General features: G+C 52.3%; 4 protein-coding genes across 4 annotated transcripts; 3 read left to right on the forward strand and 1 right to left on the reverse strand.

Annotated features, from left to right (window-relative positions):
* Positions 1-481: 481 nt before the first annotated feature.
* Positions 482-2,838, forward strand: CAOG_06551 (hypothetical protein). The gene has a single exon (XM_004345250.2). It carries the CDS (start codon positions 632-634, stop codon positions 2,723-2,725), a length of 2,094 nt encoding a protein of 697 aa, XP_004345300.1. The 5' UTR covers positions 482-631; the 3' UTR covers positions 2,726-2,838.
* Positions 2,839-5,589: 2,751 nt separating this feature from the next.
* On the forward strand, positions 5,590-9,246 carry CAOG_06552 (hypothetical protein). The gene is made up of 2 exons (XM_004345251.2): positions 5,590-5,655; positions 7,199-9,246. The coding sequence occupies exons 1-2, from the start codon at positions 5,623-5,625 to the stop codon at positions 8,903-8,905; spliced, it is 1,740 nt and encodes a 579-aa protein (XP_004345301.2). The 5' UTR covers positions 5,590-5,622; the 3' UTR covers positions 8,906-9,246.
* A 68-nt stretch (positions 9,247-9,314) lies between these two features.
* CAOG_06553 (hypothetical protein) lies at positions 9,315-12,785 on the forward strand. Its single transcript, XM_004345252.2, has one exon. The coding sequence runs from the start codon at positions 9,333-9,335 to the stop codon at positions 12,681-12,683; it is 3,351 nt and encodes a 1,116-aa protein (XP_004345302.1). The 5' UTR covers positions 9,315-9,332; the 3' UTR covers positions 12,684-12,785.
* Positions 12,770-15,558, reverse strand: CAOG_06554 (hypothetical protein). The gene is made up of 7 exons (XM_004345253.2): positions 15,459-15,558; positions 14,306-14,455; positions 14,047-14,190; positions 13,653-13,921; positions 13,480-13,571; positions 13,201-13,353; positions 12,770-13,101 (listed from the first exon to the last, which is right to left on the reverse strand). The coding sequence occupies exons 1-7, from the start codon at positions 15,505-15,507 to the stop codon at positions 12,933-12,935; spliced, it is 1,026 nt and encodes a 341-aa protein (XP_004345303.1). The 5' UTR covers positions 15,508-15,558; the 3' UTR covers positions 12,770-12,932.
* Between the last annotated feature and the right edge of the window lie 1,154 nt (positions 15,559-16,712).

Genomic DNA, 16,712 nt, shown 5'->3' on the forward strand with positions numbered 1-16,712 from the left:
GAGTTTCATGCATGACATTATTCTTTTGGGTGGTCTCTTACTTCGATGTCACGCTTTGACCTATTTCAAACCTAACTACCCTTGAAGTTCCATCATTAGCTTGGTTTTGCACCCCAAGTTCTCATTTCCTCTTCTTGGCTATATTGTCATGAAGTAGCAACGGGGGACCCAAACGCTTTGATGGACGCAAACTCGGGTCCTGACACACTTACTGTCAGGACCCGAGTTTGCGTCCATCCAGCCGGCGAGGCTAGCCGGTGGTAGTTTTTGCGGGATTTTGAAAGGGTGAAGAAAAAACATGTTTACTCATTCCGTTCGGGCTTTGTACATGTATAGAGATTGAGATAAATGCGCATGACAAGTTGAGAATGTATTTATTGACTGATTGGGGGAGGAAGTGGGAAGGGAAGGGAGGAAGGGACAATAGAATCTCATCGTTTGACTGTTTGACAAATCGAGATCGAAGCTCAGTCGTTGGTTTCACTTTCCGAGCTTTGTGCGATTGAGCATTGTGTGGTTTCTTTCCTCCATTTCGTCGGGGAATACTCACTCTCAAAAAAGCAATCAATCGCAAGTTCTCAGTTTAACACCTTGGTTTCTGAGCAATTGCGACTGACCAAAGGGGTAGAGAATGATCCCAATCGCGCTCTGGTTTGCAGCGGCGACGAACGACAGCGCCTCGATTTCGCAGCTATTGCAGACGAGCCATCAGCAACATCAGCAGTACAATACTAGTAGCAGCTCGAATGCGCATGGCTATGGGAGTGGGATTGGGACGGATTCGCTCGTGAATGCACGATTGCCGTCGTCGTTCTTTTCGCAGCAAGATGCGTCGTCCGACACAACCAGCGACAGCGACGACAACGCAAACGAAGCACCAGCACCGCCGCCATTGGTGCTCGCACGAGGCCGAGTCGCAGGCGCGCGGATGAGCTGGAGTGACGATGACCCAATGCTGTCATCACTTCGCGTCATCGCACCAAGCGCTGCTGCTCTCCACGCAACCACAGCGACAGTGAATGCTAGCAGTGCCATGGCAGGCCGATCCACGGGGCTGGCTGCTGCTGCTGCTGCTGCTGATCCAACTGCTGCGACTCCAGCGTGGGCGGCCGAGCCGTTCTATGTGGACGAGCCTGCTCCTGCTGCTGCCGCTGCCTCGGGCTCATCTTCCTCCAGCTCTAGCAATCACAATCTATTCACCCCAGCGACGATGACGACGACGAGCGGCGATGACGCGCCAACAATGCTGGACGATCCTCGCCGACCTCGCGCTGTTCCGGCGTGGTTTGCACAGGGTCGCACGCCGCTGCATGTGGCTGCGCTCGCCGGCGCCGTCGAAGCTGCGCTCGTGCTGCTCAAGCATGGCGCTGGTGTCGGAACGCCCGACAAGTTTGGCACGACGCCGCTGATGATGTCGATGGGCAAGCCGATTGATCACGCTGCAAGCCACAAACCGCCGCGACTGCTCGCAGCCATGCTGAAGCACATGCGCGATCCGAGGATTGTCAATCTGTGCGAGCCGAGCAGCGGATTCACCGCGCTTCATTATGCAGCCACCCAGAGCGGGACGGGTGCGCTGCTGGTCCGCATGCTCGTCGAGGCCGGCGGGAACATTGAGGCGCGCACACGAGGTCGTCGCCCTGCGCCGCGTGTCATCACTCTGCATTCAGACCACCTCGTGTCCGGCAGCACGCCACTGATGCTTGCGTGCCATCGCGGAAACGTCGCCGCGGTGGAAATGCTGCTTGGTCTGGGCGCAAACCCCAACGCAGTGGACGAGGCTGGCGGCACCGCGCTCGATGCTGCGCTTGGATCTCGCGCGCAGTCCACTCAGCTGGTGCTCACTCTGATCAAGCATGGCGCACTTCTCCCATGCGAAGTCTTGCTGAGCCTGTGCTCCGAGCCGACCGACATGCTCCTCGCGGCTCCGCTTCGGCTGGGCCTTGCCTGTCTTCGAAACGGGCTGGACGACAGGACGAGCCAGCTTCTCTCCGACAACCCAGAGCTCGCATCCTCCTCGGCCTATCTCGTCCCCGACACCTGGCCCATCGATCTGCTGGCCGCAGCCGCCTTTGCCGATCGGATTGATGCCGTGCGGCTGCTGGTTGAGCACGGCGCGGATTTGTTTGCGTGCAATCACAGTGGCAAACTCCCGCTCCACTACGCCTGCTTGGGAGGCGCCACAGCCTGTGCCATGTTCCTGCTGGACGCCATGGAGCGGGAGGCTCGATCGCTCGGGTGGGAGGAGAGCGCCGTCAGCCAACTGGTGAATACGCGGGATCATCGTGGTGTCGTCCCTCTGTCCCTGGCCCTGTCGGAGGGCCGTGAGGAAACCGCGCTGGCCCTCTTGGATCGGGCTGCACGGTTGGACCAGCTGCCAAAGTCACACATCCGACGGGTCTTGACGCACGCACGGATGCCCACTCTCCTGCGCACGCTGGTCGAGCGTTATGGAGTGGATGTCAACGACGGCGGCGATCCCGAGGACCAATCCTGTCTGCACAACGCGGTTGAGATGGCCTTTGAAGACCGCGTTGTCCTGCTGCTCGAGCTGGGCGCCGATGCGAATTGTGTGGACGCGCGCGGATTCACTCCGCTGCAGATTGCCGTATCGCAGCCCATTGTCCGCCAGCGCGTCGTCACGGCGCTCTTGCAGCGCGGGGCCAACCCCAATGCGCAACTGCCCAGTATCCGCTCTCCACGGTCTTCACGCTATGTTTCGTAGCCGAGAAAGACCCCCTTTTTTATTTTATTTTATTCATTTATTTTTGACAATCGCCTGCCTTTCTGAGGCACGCAAGGGCGTTCTGTAATTTGTTACAATACGACACATGTACCCTATTCACTACACCTGTGTTGATAAACGGCGCAATTCTGAGCGTTGCTATGCGACAAAACGATGAAAACGTTTAACAAATTTGACAGCGCTGCGTGCGTTTCGTCCTACTTTGGCGCCCGCCACATCAATGGCACAAAGTGTAATACGCTCAACCAATGCCGGTTTGCAAACAATCTAGATCGCTTGCCCTCAGTGGCTTTTGAAGCGAATGCAAGGAAATGAAAAAAAAAAAAAAAAAGTTCAGTTTTTTTTTTTCAATCTTTTTTTTTTTATTTTGTTTTTTTAAGTTATTCTTTTTCTGAATATTTCATGAACGAGGTAACACAATACAACTTTGATCACTTGAAGCAACATGGCGACGACAACGTTCTGCCAACCCGAGCATCAGCAACAACGACGCAATTGAGAGAGATCCCCGCCGTCGCCATTTTCGCCACCCACAGTGAGATACCAGAGAGCGAGCGTGAGCGCAGGCAACAGTCGAGGATAATGATGCCGGTCGCGTGCAGTTCATTCACTATCGCATCTGCCGTGGGCCGCCGCCCCGCTTCTGCTCGGCGCGGCACTGCCGGTCGTTGCGTTACGTGCAAGACGTTGAGCCTGTGGGACGTCAGACTGTGAAGTGGGCGCCCCCCTTTTGAGCTCGGTTCTGTTTGGTCGCAGGGTTCGCGGTTCAGCGCCCTGCTTTTTTTTTTTTTTTTCCTCCCCCTTCCTGCTTTTCCACTCCCACTGCCTCGGTCGCTCCCAATCCCCGACCACCCTCACTCGTCTCCCTCCTTGCTCACCCGCCCCTGCGCCACTCTCGTCTGCACCACCCGCTCCTCTCGTTTCTGTTCTCCCCCCCCCTCTTCGTCGTTCTTATGACCACTTTGCTGCTCGTTTTCCACGCGGGCTTTTTTTTTTTTTTTTTTTTTTTTTTTTTTTGTTCGCCGACATTCTTTTCATTTGGCGCTTCTTTCGCTGTTCCATGGCCCAAAAAGCCCTCCTCCTTGTGAACCCGCGCCCCCCTCCCTTCGTCATCCCTCCTGCTGCTCATCTCTTGCCATGGCGCTCGCTCTCCGCGTCCCAATTCACTGGTGACGGAGCGTGATCGCATTCTGGCAATTTAATGGAAAACCACAAACTCAAAAAAAAAAAAAAAAAAGCCAAGGTCTTGCTGATTTTGCATTGCATTGCATTTTGCATTTGCTGCTGTGCTTTGTTTCTTGCGCTTGTGGAAGTGCCGGAGTCTCCTGCGGGCTGCACGCGAAGAAGCCCGTTGAATACATCCAGCCGCTGGTTGCTCGCGGGTGTGATCTCGCTCTTTGTTTCAAAACCCGAATGAGTTGGCGTTCCCTGTTTTTTTTTTTTTTTTTTTTTTTAAAAAAACACAGCAAAAAATGCTGCAGCACAAGCAAAAAAAAGTTCAATCCCGACGACGGTTGACAGCAGCTCGAGCTTGGTTCTGCGCTGCGTGAGTGAGGCGTGTGTGTAATGGTCCCCATTGTACGACCGCCACCTCCCCCGCAGACTCACTTGAGAATGGCGAGTTTTTTTTTATTATTTTTTTTCAGCAACATGCCATTCTTTGCGATTTTTTATTTTATTTGATTTTATTGTATTTTTTTCTTGGACTTTTTTTTTTTTTTTTTTTTTTCCATGTAAGATCTGGATTCGATTGTTTTTTTCTTTTCAAAAAATCAAAGTACACAAACAAAACAAAAAGGTGACGATCGACGCTGTTTTCTGCATTCGAGCATCTGGAGCTTCGGGTTCACTGGGCAAGTGTGGCACAAAACGTGCCAAGGCAACGCCCAACGCCAAACCCAAAGTGAACCCCGCCCTTATTTGCCTCTCTCCCCCCCCCAGTTCTTTCATTGCTTGGTACCGGTGCCAGTCAATTATTTTGGATTATTGTTTGGGGTTTTTTGTAACATCCCATTCTTGGCTGAGCAAAATGCTCGTTTCCATTGTCAGGTTTTTTTTTTTTGTTTTTTTTTGGCTTGCCTTCTTCGTGTTCCCTTGAGAGGAAGGAGGCGTTGCTTCTGCTGCTCCTCGTCAGCACGGACGTCGCTCTGTCGTAGGGACGAGTTTGGCAGTCAGAGAGAAAAATGAAAGTGACAAGGCGATTCCCAATTGTGGTGTCGAGGTTTGTGGTTACAGGGTGTCAGCCGACGACAACAGTCCCCAGCCTCGCTCATGACCCGGAGCTTGGCAACGCGGCCTGATGCGAGACACCCTCACTTCCCCCAACCCTCGTGTGGATTGGATCTTTCTTTTCTCCTTGGAAGGAGCCTTTTGCGATGCTTTTTGGGACGGCGGGGAGAGGATGGCAGCAGATCTAATCTTTAATCTTTAGGTCTCTCTCTTCTCCCTTGCTCTCTCTCTCTCTCTGCTTCGTTTCGGTCTCTCTGCTTCTTCTCCGTCGTCCTTCGAGGAGCAATCACAATCCAACCCTTGATCTTTGGAATGCCACAAAAAGCAAAGTCATTCTGAACAAATCGAGTGCGATCAGAAGGGCTTGCGTTTACTCCACTTTTGGCTCTTTATTCGTGGCAAATTTGGCGCCTTTTGTTTGATTCTGCCAAATCAGCACGCTCGTCCCAAAAATGCACGACGCGGCGCGTGTGCGTGTGATACAATGCAAAAGAATGACCCCCCCCCCCTCGAGCGAGCCTTCCGTCATTTTTTTTTTTTGGTCTTTTTGAATTTTTGTATGATTTTGTTCGCGGTGGGGGAAAAAAATGAAGAAGCATTCAATCAGTCAGTCTACGTTATCCACTTTTCGACTTTGCAAAACTGCGATGCCCAGCACAGTTGCTCGGTTGTTGTTTGAGGTACTTTGACCTGATGCTTGCCGGTCTTTTGGTGTTTCTTTTTTTGTTTTACACTTTTGTTCCTTTTTCGCTCATGGCCCTTTGTCTCCTGCGAGAGGAAGTGGATGGGGGGGGGGGAAGCAACGGAGGAATAAAACGAGTGTTTGTCGGCGAAAACGAGCGGCGAGTTATGTGAAAAGTCGCATTTCTCACCTCAGCCGACTCGTCGGTGCTTGCTGCTGCTCGCTGTCTGTTGTCGGGCTGGTGATCACACAACAGTGTCAGCACTGCATCTCCCCTTCAACAAAAGGCCAACCACAGCTTGCTCGCCTACTCTGCGCAGTCAGTCGGGGGAGGGCGAGATGCGGCCAAAAATACAGGGTCGAGAGAATTTTTGCGTCTCGACTTTGTTTTTGCGTCACTTCCCCGCTTTTTTACGTCTGCCTTTTCCGTGTGTGTGTCTGTCGCTCGGGCGATGGTGTGTGGGTGCGGACTGAGTGTATGCGTGTCGTATGCCGCATTCAATTCGGAGGCTGTCTCTCTTTCTCTCGCGCCTTTAAGCTTGGTGGTCTTTGTGTACGAGATTGCGTTTAAGCACTTTTTTTTTTTTCTTTTTTTCGCGGATTCCGTTGAAGATGTTGAAGGACCCCCGTCTTTGGTTTTGAGCCTTCCCTTTCCTTTCAACCTTGTCCATGCAGCTCTTACTCTCACACGCACACACACACACAAGGAGTCCTGATTGTCTTCAAAAGCTCAGGACCCTTTTTTTTTTTCGGCTTTTTGCGGTTGGATGCGTGTCACTTTTTTTTTTTTTTTTTTTTTTTTGATATTTGGGTGTCGTTCGGTCTTTTTTTTTGTTCCCTTTATTTATTGCTGAATGCACGCGCCTCCTCCCCCCAATCTGCGAACCCGCCCTACTCAGCCCCCATCTTCATCTCGCACACTCACCAGTCACCCAAACCAGCACTCGCTTGCATTCAACAAGCCTCTCCCTCTTCCAATGGCCCACATTCTCCATGACTCATTTTTGTTGTTTTCGTATTCCTATTCCATACCTTCATCACGAACAACATTCTCTCGGATTGGAATTGTGTTCCTTTTCGTTTCGACTCTTTTTTTTTTTTTTTGAGTTATTTTGTTTCGACTTTATGTTTATTTTCGCCATTTGGAAGTTTTTGAGCAGTTCTTTAATTATTATTGTGCAAGCATGTTACCCATTTGTTTGTTCCTGCCTGAACCTCCGATGTCCGCTCTGCAGCACTCGTTTCAATGCTCTCCCGTATTCATCCTCCCTCTTCAACAACCTCTTTTCCTTTTTTTTTTTTTGACAGTGTGTGGGCGGGGTGTGGGGGTTGAAAATTGCACGGAATCTGATCTCAATAACCCTTTTTGATCTTTTGATGGTGATTTTTTGGTGTGGTGTTGATCTGAAGAATGCAAACGTGTTCCATCATCATCATCCATTATCAAATACTGTTGCTGTTTCTATTGATCTGGTGTTGTTTTTTGTGTTGTACTTACCAATTTTTGTTCGCTGGACTTGACTTTTCTTCCCCTCCCACAGGAGCAAGGGGCCGCGTCGTCCCTCATGCAGCTCTCGCGAGCAGCCGCCACTTTGAGTCATACAGACGCGCCAGAGTCGCACCAATTGTTACCGGGACAGGCTGCACCGTCCGGTTATGTCCAGCCAATGCCGCCAAGCATGTACCATCACCACTCGCCACAACAACAGCAGCAACAACAACCACTAGGACCTGGCATGGCCGTCTCGATGAGCCCGTATCTGTACAACCAAATTCCTCCTGGGCAGACAATGGTCTACCAATACTCGCCTCACCAGCAGCCCACCTATGTTATTGCGGGTCACCACCCTCCCGCCATGTTCACTCCTGCTCCGCCAGTGATTGGCTCACCAAGTCTTCCAGTGCCGCAACTCCAACAGCCACCCCACCAATCCCAACATCAACAACAACAACAACAGCAGCAACAGCAACAACCCTTGTACGTGACACCATCGGGTAGCGTCACGTCGTCCTACTCTGGACCCCATTTCACCACTGTTCGCCGTTCTGGGTCGAGCACGAGCATTAGTTCGCTGGGCAGCGTCCAGGCTTCGCAAGCCAGCGGACAGGGCAATGCGTTTTTCGGCATGTCCTACCCACACCACAACGGGAATGCCAATGGCGAGTACTCGCCTGTATCGTCCAATCGAAGCAGCTTTTACGCTGGCGATGAGTCTGATTCGATGGACGAAGCAGACATGCCGCCGCACATTGCCATGCAAAACCTTGCACTGCACTCACCAGGCGCCCTGTACTCGCCCACCATGCCTCATCGCACGGACTCTCCGACCGCCTCCCTGCGACGTCGCAAGAGTCTCGAGCGCGGCAAGGAGATTTCATACCAAGCGTCTGTTAATGTGGGCAAGCGAATGCCATCGTCTCGTGGCGGGGCTGTCAGCATTGGCCGTTCAAAGTCGTCTGCCGCAGCAGTGAATTTGTATCGCGAGCAGCGACAGCAACAGCAACACCAACAGCAGCAACAACAACAGCAACAACAGCAGCAGCAACAACAACCACAACAACCTGGAACTGGCGGTAGTGACGTACCCACTCGGTTTATGCGTCATTCAACTTCGCAACAGTCCGTCCTGGTCCATCCGACGGGCGGGTTTACGGCGCCGCAGCTTTCCCCGGGTATGGCTGCAGCCTCTGCCGCCCACATCATCCCATTGCGACATTCGGGCCAAGAGCGCGGAATGCGTCACTACGGCTCGTTGCCGAGCTCCATCTTGCATCCGCACTTGGTGCAGCAGCAACAGCAGCAGGTCGTGCAGCAGCAACTCCACCCTTCCTACCAGCAAGGGCAACCTGGCTACCACCAGCAACCACAGGCTGCCGAAGTCGACGACCACTTCCGCCGGGCGCTCGGCCCCTCGTATTCGGGTGAAGGGGGCTCGCCTTCGAGTCACTCGTCGCCCGTGGGCCCGCACAGCGGTGCTGGCGGAGAGCTGGTCGACGTGGACTCTCACTTTGTCCGATCCCTGGGCGAGCGGTGGAAGCCGCAGCACATGCGCCGCGGCAGCAACAGCAGCGTTGGCAGCGGCCGCTTCTCCCCTCTTCCCAGCGAAGGATCGCCTTCCAGACTATCCATCTCCGAGACAATCAACCCGCCTGGCGCCCCTAACAACGACAATTCCTCATCCACTGCGTCTGCTATGGACGATGCGCCGCCAGAATCCCCCAGCGGGCTTCGACGAGCATCAAATTAGCACGATTCTATATTTTTGTCGTTTGTTACACGACCCTACCCTCTTCTGCTTTGAGAAATCCAAGCAAGACAAGTCAAAAACAGGAGTGTTTGACTTTTTCTCTTTATTTTAGAATCAAAATGCCGTTGCTATTTTTTTTCTCTTTTTCTTTCCGCTTTTCCGTGTCTGTGTCTGCATTGTTAATCCCCCACTCCCTTCTTCTTCTTCTCTTTCTTGTTTGCTTGTTTGTTTGTTTGTTTGTTCTGAGGTTTCTTGACCTGTTTCCTCTCAGCCCTCCCCGGCTTTTCTTTGGGTGATTCTGTTCCTTTCTCTGTACAAAAATCCATATCGAGTTTACGACACCTTGTCTCATCCCATACAAAATCAAAGTCAGTTACAGTAGTTCGCTTTGTGTTTCAGTCTACTTTTCGATTTCTTATTTCCTCTGATGATTGTCCACAGCGACGACGACGACGACGAGGATTTTGACCAAGAAGACAATCTTCCGTCGGGACGTCGACGCGAGCTGATCGTGCCGACGCGCGTGGCCCCGACGCCGACCATCCAGCAAGCTCAGCCAGTAGTGACTCTAGCTCAACCGGCAGTGACTCTAGCTCAGCCGGCAGTGCCTCAAGCTCAGCCAGCAGTGCCTCAAGCTCAGCCAGCGAGAGTCGCTCCTTCTGCAACCGGCCCGACGACCCGTACCATCCCCACTGCTGCGAGAACAAGGGCTGTTCGGACTGCAGCTGTAATTGCTGCTGCTGCTGCTGCTGCTACTACTACTGCTTCGGGTGGTTCGGCTGGGGCTCCTGCTGCTCCGAGTACTCCAACTCGGCCTGCTCAGCCCGCTCAGCCCGCTGTGGTTCAGACGACTCCTGCTGCACGACCCGCCGCTTCCTCTCTGCAAGCCAATGGGGATTTCACGCCAGCCATCCAACTGCTCAAGAATGCAATCGGTGGCCATCCGAACAAGCAGTGCATGGAATCCAGCGCGTTCGGCGTTTTTGGATTGAAGCCGCAGTTAGCAACGCTCGTCAAAGCCAAGTACGGCACGATTCGAGCGTTTGTCGAGGCACATCCTGGCGATTTCCGACTCTTTGCAGATGCTTCTAACAAGCGATGGATTGGATTGGCGTCGGATCATCAAGCATCACAAAGCGCGCCCGTCAACAACGTTGTCGGAACCTCGTTTGCACCGCCGCAGCATCCCTTGAACCAGGAGGCGCAACATTCGGGCCCAACAGACGAGGCTGGTACTAGCGTTGCTCAACAACGTCCGCTTGTCGATGTGACCGAAGCGGAGCGTCGCTTGCTCGATGCTGCAGCCCAGCGACTCAGATCGTGGCTCAAAGACCGTCCGTCGCAAAGCTCGACACTTGACGGTGCTGCTGGCACATGCAGCTCCAACCCAGAGCTGAGCACCCTCATGCGTCGGATCTCGTTTGTCGCGTTTGTTTCAGCGTATTCCGACCTTTTCCGCGTTTTTACAAACAGCGCCTGCATGCTGTGCGTTACGCTTGCCGGCAGCCCGAATTCATCCAGTTCGACACTCCCCCCATCCGCTGCTTCTCGTCCTGCTGAAATCAAACAGAGGCAGTCGTTGCCGGTGTCGACGACAAGGCCTGCAACGATAATGACCGCAGCTTCGCAACTCGGATCAGCCTCGTCTCTACGCGCCAATGAGGATTTCGCGCCAGCCATCCAACTGCTCAAGAATGCCATCAGTGGCCATCCGAACAAGCAGTGCATGGAATCCAGCGCGTTCGGTGTTTTTGGATTGAAGCCACAGTTAGCAACGCGCGTCAAAGCCAAGTACGGCACGATCCGAGCGTTCGCCGCTGCTCATCCTGGCGAGTTCCGGCTTTTTACATCTGCTACTAACAAGCGATGGATTGGATTGGCATCCAATGGGGTTGTATCGAGTACGGCGCTTGCAAGCGTTGAAATTTCAGCTATGACAACCCATCGAGGGCCTTCTGCTTCAGCGCCCGCATCAGACTACAGACCAAGTTTAGCGCAAGGCTTGACAACTCTGAATCTGGATGCGGGACATTTGGCACCGGCCGACCCAGTCGTACAACAACTCAGCTCCGGTCCCCTCCCCGACATTTTTCCTTCGTTTTGCGAGCTGCCCAGGGACGGTTCCTTCCAGAGCTCTAGCGCCCTGCTCGAATCTGTCGAGTTCTACGGTCAAAGTGTCCTCTCAGATCTCGACGACGACGGTTCGGCCCCTCTCGACGATGGTTCGGCCCCTCTCGACGACGGATCGGCCCCTCTCGTCGGACCGATCGGATTCGCAACGCTCGGTGGACTGAAGTACAACTTTGGATCAGAATACAACGGATATGCCGCCGGGGGATCTGACTACGACGTGGCTGCAGCGTACGATGGTTCTGCTCCTCTAGATGGACTCATGCTAACGGCCGAGGATGATGCAATTCCGACCGCTCTGGCTATGGTCATATTGCGGGTTCCCTTGCCGCCAGGAGAGTGCGGCCGGTTTATTGGCCTTAGAAGCCAAAATTTGATCTCCATCCGCGCGCGAACCGGAGCCATTGTTTGGTTTGAAGCGGCGAGCTCTTGTTTAGTGCTCGAGGGCTCATCCGAGCAGGTTGCATCAGCCAAGGAAATGATCGACGGACAAATTGCAGCGTTTGAGCAGGGGGGCCAGTCTGTCTATCTACATCCAAACCGCGCTCTCGTGTTACTCTCGTCTCGCTTAAGCACTGCATCGAGTCTGTTTTTCGTCCGCGACCAGCGTCCAAGTTCGTCCCAACACAGCTATCAGAAGGAGACGTACCGACTGTCGGCTACTGCAGAGCAGTCTCCCTCCCGTTCAAAACCCTCCTCACCCGTCAGAAGATATCAAACTCAACGTCAAGCTCGCTCATTCTATTGCTCAGATGAAAAGCACCATGCTTTGGACGAGGTTCGTGCTGCCATCTCTAAAATCGTCGAGCAGACGAAGGAGCAGGAAGTGTATCAGACACTCCCTGTTTCGTTTTTGCACGACCAGCATGGAAGCCAGGTTGTCCAGCCAGACGGAAGCACACCACAAGTCGAAGAGGCTGAGCTGGTCATTTTTTTCAAATTTGGCCGGCAGTTTTTCTATCCGACCTCGAAATTGCGTCAACTTCCTTCCACCGTGACACCGTCCCAACTTCGACGCATGGTCATCGGACATGACGCCGATCTCAAGGCAGTTTTTGTCAACGACGTTCCCCGGGAATTATCGTCCTCAGTCTTTGACCGCCTTCAGATCGCCGGATTTCGGGAAGCTAAAACAACCGAGTTGGTGTTTATTAAACTCACGAATCGCATCAACCAAACCGGCGAATCGCGCGAGTTCATTTTGAACGATGGAGGCCAGTTGCTGCAAGACCCTGCAAACGACCCATATGCCGTGGGCGAGGGGTTTGTCTACCTATCCGCCATTCTTGGGCACCCAATTTATGATTTCCGCGTTGCCGTACATGCGCTGACCATTCCACTCACGGCGTCCGACTGGGAGGCTAGCGAGTTTCACGAGCAGTTTCTTGGGGCCCAATGGGCTGATGGGCGTGTTTTATTACCGTCACTCCAGCAAGAGTACTTCGAAGTCGACTGGTGGCGACGTAAGAGTGTTCGTGTTCTTCTTGGAGCCATCCAAGGAATTTCGGTCGAGTTTACCTTTACAGACGTCATCGATCCGGACGGCCCGCGACAGGAGGTCTTCTGCAAAGTGCTTGCGAAAGATGTGAAGGTCATTGAGATTCTAGCTCCATTTGTGGACAGTTTGATCCCTCGAGAGCACATTTGATCACTTGAGAAAGAAAGCAAAATGTGCTTTTGAACTGGTTTGATGTCTTTGAGAAAACCATTTGTGTGTACGTGGGCGGGTACTGCTTGGTTGACAACATCGAATGTATTTTTTTGTTTCGTAAAATTGTTTCGTAAAATCATTGTGAACGTTCGTCACCGACACCAGATGCTCATTAAATTCAAACGGCGAATCGAAGACGGCCAGCAAGCGTAGCAGTATCATCCGCAAAAAACGACAATCTGAGTTTTAGGCGTCCACCACGAACGCGGACGTGCCTTGATTCGAATAGGCAACGCGGTCGGCACGGTTGAGCACGACGACGCTCTTGAGTTGGCGTCGGAAGCCCATGCCGAAAGTTCCAGCGAGTTCGAAGAGTTGGGGCTGCAGCAAGACCTCGGCAAGAACAATGTCGCCGCTGTGTGTTTGGGACAACAAAGCACGGGATGAGAACCGCGTTGTCACAATCAACACGAAAATAGCATGCGGTGCTTTAGGAGAGCAAACCCGTCCTTACCGAGTGAGCTTGCGGTCGTCGTTGGTCTTGTTTGGCAGCATAGTGCCGAACTTGTCGTGAACAGGAATGGGGTAGGGCACAACCTTCTTGGACGCCCAGAGTTCGTGGTCAAAGTTGGCGTGGGACTTGCGCAGTTCGTAAGTCTTGGGATCACTGTCAAACAAGGAATCCAGCACAAAGTACAGGGAAACAACAAGTTGAGTGAACAAGAACGAAAAGCAGAGCAGGGCAAGCAGCGAGGAGGACGTCGGAGGGCAAAGCAACCAAAACTTGGCTTACAGCTTCAGGAAGGCACGCTTCTTGAAGACAATGTAATCATCAGCGCCGAGTTGGCCTTGAGAGTCTTCGCGGTGGTGAATTGGCTCTCGGTACTAAAACAACAACCCCCGAAAATCAGTTTAGAAAACAAAATCGATCAAGCACGAAAACAAAAAACATGTTTGCGCACTCACCGAGGCGAGAAGGAAGTCCTTAAGGCGATCCACAGGGACGGATCGGAGCTTCTTGTACGAGGGTGCGTAAGCGTCGCGGTTGGCAACGACGTGCGCCACAAGCTCGTCGCGAAGGAACGAGTAGAACTCGGCGTACTGTTGGAAGGTCGGGTTGATGCCAGGCTGTCCATCGATGGCGGCTGCCGACAACAAGAGCTGGTGCTCAGCTTGGTCTTCCGCGATGAGAACGTTGCCTCGGAACGACTCGCGACCGGTGGTGCCGTCACGGCCTGTTGTTGAAGGGGGGGGGGTGTTTTGTTGCAGCAGAGGTTAGCATCAGTTGGCGTAGGTGACCCATTCACACAACATGTACAGCAGCGCATTAAAATCAAAGAGAACCAGGACGTTGTCGTACCCAAAGTGGCAATCAGGAGCGACGAGATGGGGGTGAGGTGGCGGAGACCAGCGTCGAACGAGTTCTTTGCTGCAGGCTCGCCCTTGATCTGGAACAGCGGCAGGACGTTGGCTTCGTTGGTTGCGGACGGGACGGCAACGAAGGCTGCCATTGTTTGAAGGAGAGGAGAGGAGAGGAGGAAAACGTCAGTGCCACAGATTCAATGTCAAATGTCAATGTCAATGTCAATGTCAACGTCAAAAAATCAAGGGAAACGCACAAATGTTTTCACGGGGAATGTTGACGAATGCCCTCGCGCTCTTGGCCCACATGGCTTCGGCCGCCTTGATCTGCTCAGGGGTGGACTTGGTGCCATTGACGCCGAACGGGGATTCAGTCGCTGCAGCGGCGGCAGTGGACTGAGCGCGCACTGTTAAAAAGTGATGAAACGAGGAGGGGAAAAGTCAGTCCGTCAGCGAGCGTTGTCACAGTCGTTCACAGTGGTTGCAAGCGATTCGATTGAAGAGACAGAGACAGAGACAGCAGCATGGGCAGAGCATGAGAGAAACCAATGAGGCAATGCAAAAAGCATTGAAAAAAAAATTCAAAAAAAATTCAAAAATAATTCAAAAATAATTCAAAAAGAAAAAAAAGAAAAAAAGAAAAAGAGAACAGGCATGGTCAATGCATTCAAACGGCTCAGCAACAGCAACACTCCATCCGAGGCGAGCGTGATGATCGCGCTGGTTGGGTGTGTCGCTCCATTGCTCGTGTGCCGGAAAAAAAGTGCTCAATCGCGATTCAGAGTGAACGACCAAAGCAAAAAAGGCCACTGAACGAAAATGAAAAAAAAAAAAAAAAAAAGCAAAACGAAGCAGAAAAAAAAAGGGGCCGCCAAGATGGGCAACCACAAAAGGCCGAAGCGGATTGCAGCGACAGGTGCGACTTGGCTCGGAAGCAAGTGAAGCCTTGCAAGCGTTTTGCAATTCCAGTCGCTTTGAGGCGCCTTGCCGCTTCATCACGGCGCAATATCCAGGAGAAGAGCAGCAAAATTCAAACTCCCGCCTTCTCGCTTTTTTTTTTTTTTTTTTTTTTGTTTTTTGGTTTTTTCGCCATCTCGCTCGATTCGCAGCGAGCTCAATCCGATGGGAGCAGTTCGTCAAACCAGGAAGACAGCGTTCCAGAATGAACACTTGCCACGCTCGCGAGTGAAGAGTGAAAGCGAGAACAAGTGCGTTGAAGATGTCATCGCAAAAGCTGTAACAGACATGAAATGTCTTGGCAAAAAAAAAAAAAAAAAAAAAAAAAAAAAAAAAAAAAGCGCGGGAACGGAGCGCAAGTCTTCGCTGTTTTGGCCATCATCGCAAGCAAAAGGAAAGCGGAAGAGTGAAGAAGAAGAAGAAGAGAGAAAAGGAAGAGCTTATGCTGGGTACCTTGGCGGGCGAGGGGCTGGGCGACGCGGAGAGTGAATGTGCGAAGCATTGTGTTGCAGAGTTAGGCAAACTACAATAATTTTTTTAAAAAGACTGGAGCATATTATTTCTTTGAACAGAATGGATTCGATGATTCACCGCGCACATGCATACCCTCATGGACGTCTACTGTACAATTTTCATTTTTGGTCCGAACAGACGTAGGGGCGGGGGGGGGGGGCGAGGAAGAAAGGCCTTGAGTTTTTCATCATGCTGATTCAATTCAATTGCCACGTTCTCAGCTGCCCGTCCCGCCACCGAGGTTCCATTCCAATGCACACACATCTTGCGTCTTGGCCGTTGCAAAGGCAAGGCTCAAATGCACCTCAAAACGGGTGCTGATCACGGGAATTCACAAAATTTGAAACCTCTTCTCAGCCAAACAGGATGTTGTTACACCCTGATTGAAGAGCACCCATTGGAGTAAGAAGCCCAAGTTTGGCCCTTGAGCACACAGGAAGGGCGATCAAGAAAAGGAAAGAATCTTGGTCCCAAGTTGAAGGCGGGAAACATCGCCGAGACACAACAAACTTTCGCCAAGCAGCCGATCGACCGCCAGCCCCTGACAACCTGCTTAGCCACCATTGGAGAACTAGAAACTCACGCTTAAAGTTGAGCATGGCCTTGGAGAGGCGTACAAAGCAGCTGGGGATAGAAACGGAACGCTAGCGACAACCGATCGAACGCACAAACAGTTGCACAATGCTTCAAAGTCGAACTCAAAGCATGGACTTCCTCAGCGCTCGCCAGACCAGTGTCGGGACCACACAGTCCGAGTTCATGCAGCATGTGGGGTTCCTGAAGTATGAGGCAGCGAAAGGTTCAAAGGGCGGAAGTCTCCACGAACACATTTCTCTCTCGGCTTCCAAAAACGAACAGGCCAGTCTTCTTCTTTCACATGGCGTCCGGATTCAAGCGCACGGCAACGGAAGCAGGCTTCCAAGGACCAGCTTCTCAGCGTGTTCATCGGGTAAGTGTTGGACTTGCTGAAGGCGTCAAAGTCGTGTTCGTTTTCCGTGGAAATGGGCTTACTGCGTTGCGTTTTGTGTTCCTTTTGCTCAACAGGTTTTCAGGTAACGTGATTGCACTCGTCGTAATTGGTCTTGTTTGCCTTTCAGCTGAAGTTGCCTTCATTGCATGCGCTTTTGACAGTGAGCTGCTGTCCGGATTGGTCGCATGTCTTGGTATCTCGGTCGATTTGACATCGATTTCAAA

This window comes from Capsaspora owczarzaki, assembly GCF_000151315.2.
Source record: "Capsaspora owczarzaki ATCC 30864 unplaced genomic scaffold supercont2.11, whole genome shotgun sequence".
Taxonomy (NCBI): domain Eukaryota; class Filasterea; order Ministeriida; family Capsasporidae; genus Capsaspora; species Capsaspora owczarzaki.

Excerpts from the sequence above, each read along its gene's own strand:
- CAOG_06553 (XM_004345252.2), top strand. The coding sequence starts at position 9,333 with ATGATTGTCCACAGCGACGACGACGACGACGAGGATTTTGACCAAGAA.
- CAOG_06554 (XM_004345253.2), bottom strand. The coding sequence starts at position 15,507 with ATGCTTCGCACATTCACTCTCCGCGTCGCCCAGCCCCTCGCCCGCCAA. Across the intron at positions 14,456-15,458 it reads CCAGCCCCTCGCCCGCCAAG|TGCGCGCTCAGTCCACTGCC; the intron begins GTACCCAGCATA and ends ACTTTTTAACAG. Across the intron at positions 13,572-13,652 it reads AGGACTTCCTTCTCGCCTCG|TACCGAGAGCCAATTCACCA; the intron begins GTGAGTGCGCAA and ends TTGTTGTTTTAG.
- CAOG_06552 (XM_004345251.2), top strand. The coding sequence starts at position 5,623 with ATGCCCAGCACAGTTGCTCGGTTGTTGTTTGAG. Across the intron at positions 5,656-7,198 it reads TTGCTCGGTTGTTGTTTGAG|GAGCAAGGGGCCGCGTCGTC; the intron begins GTACTTTGACCT and ends CCCCTCCCACAG.
- CAOG_06551 (XM_004345250.2), top strand. The coding sequence starts at position 632 with ATGATCCCAATCGCGCTCTGGTTTGCAGCGGCGACGAACGACAGCGCC.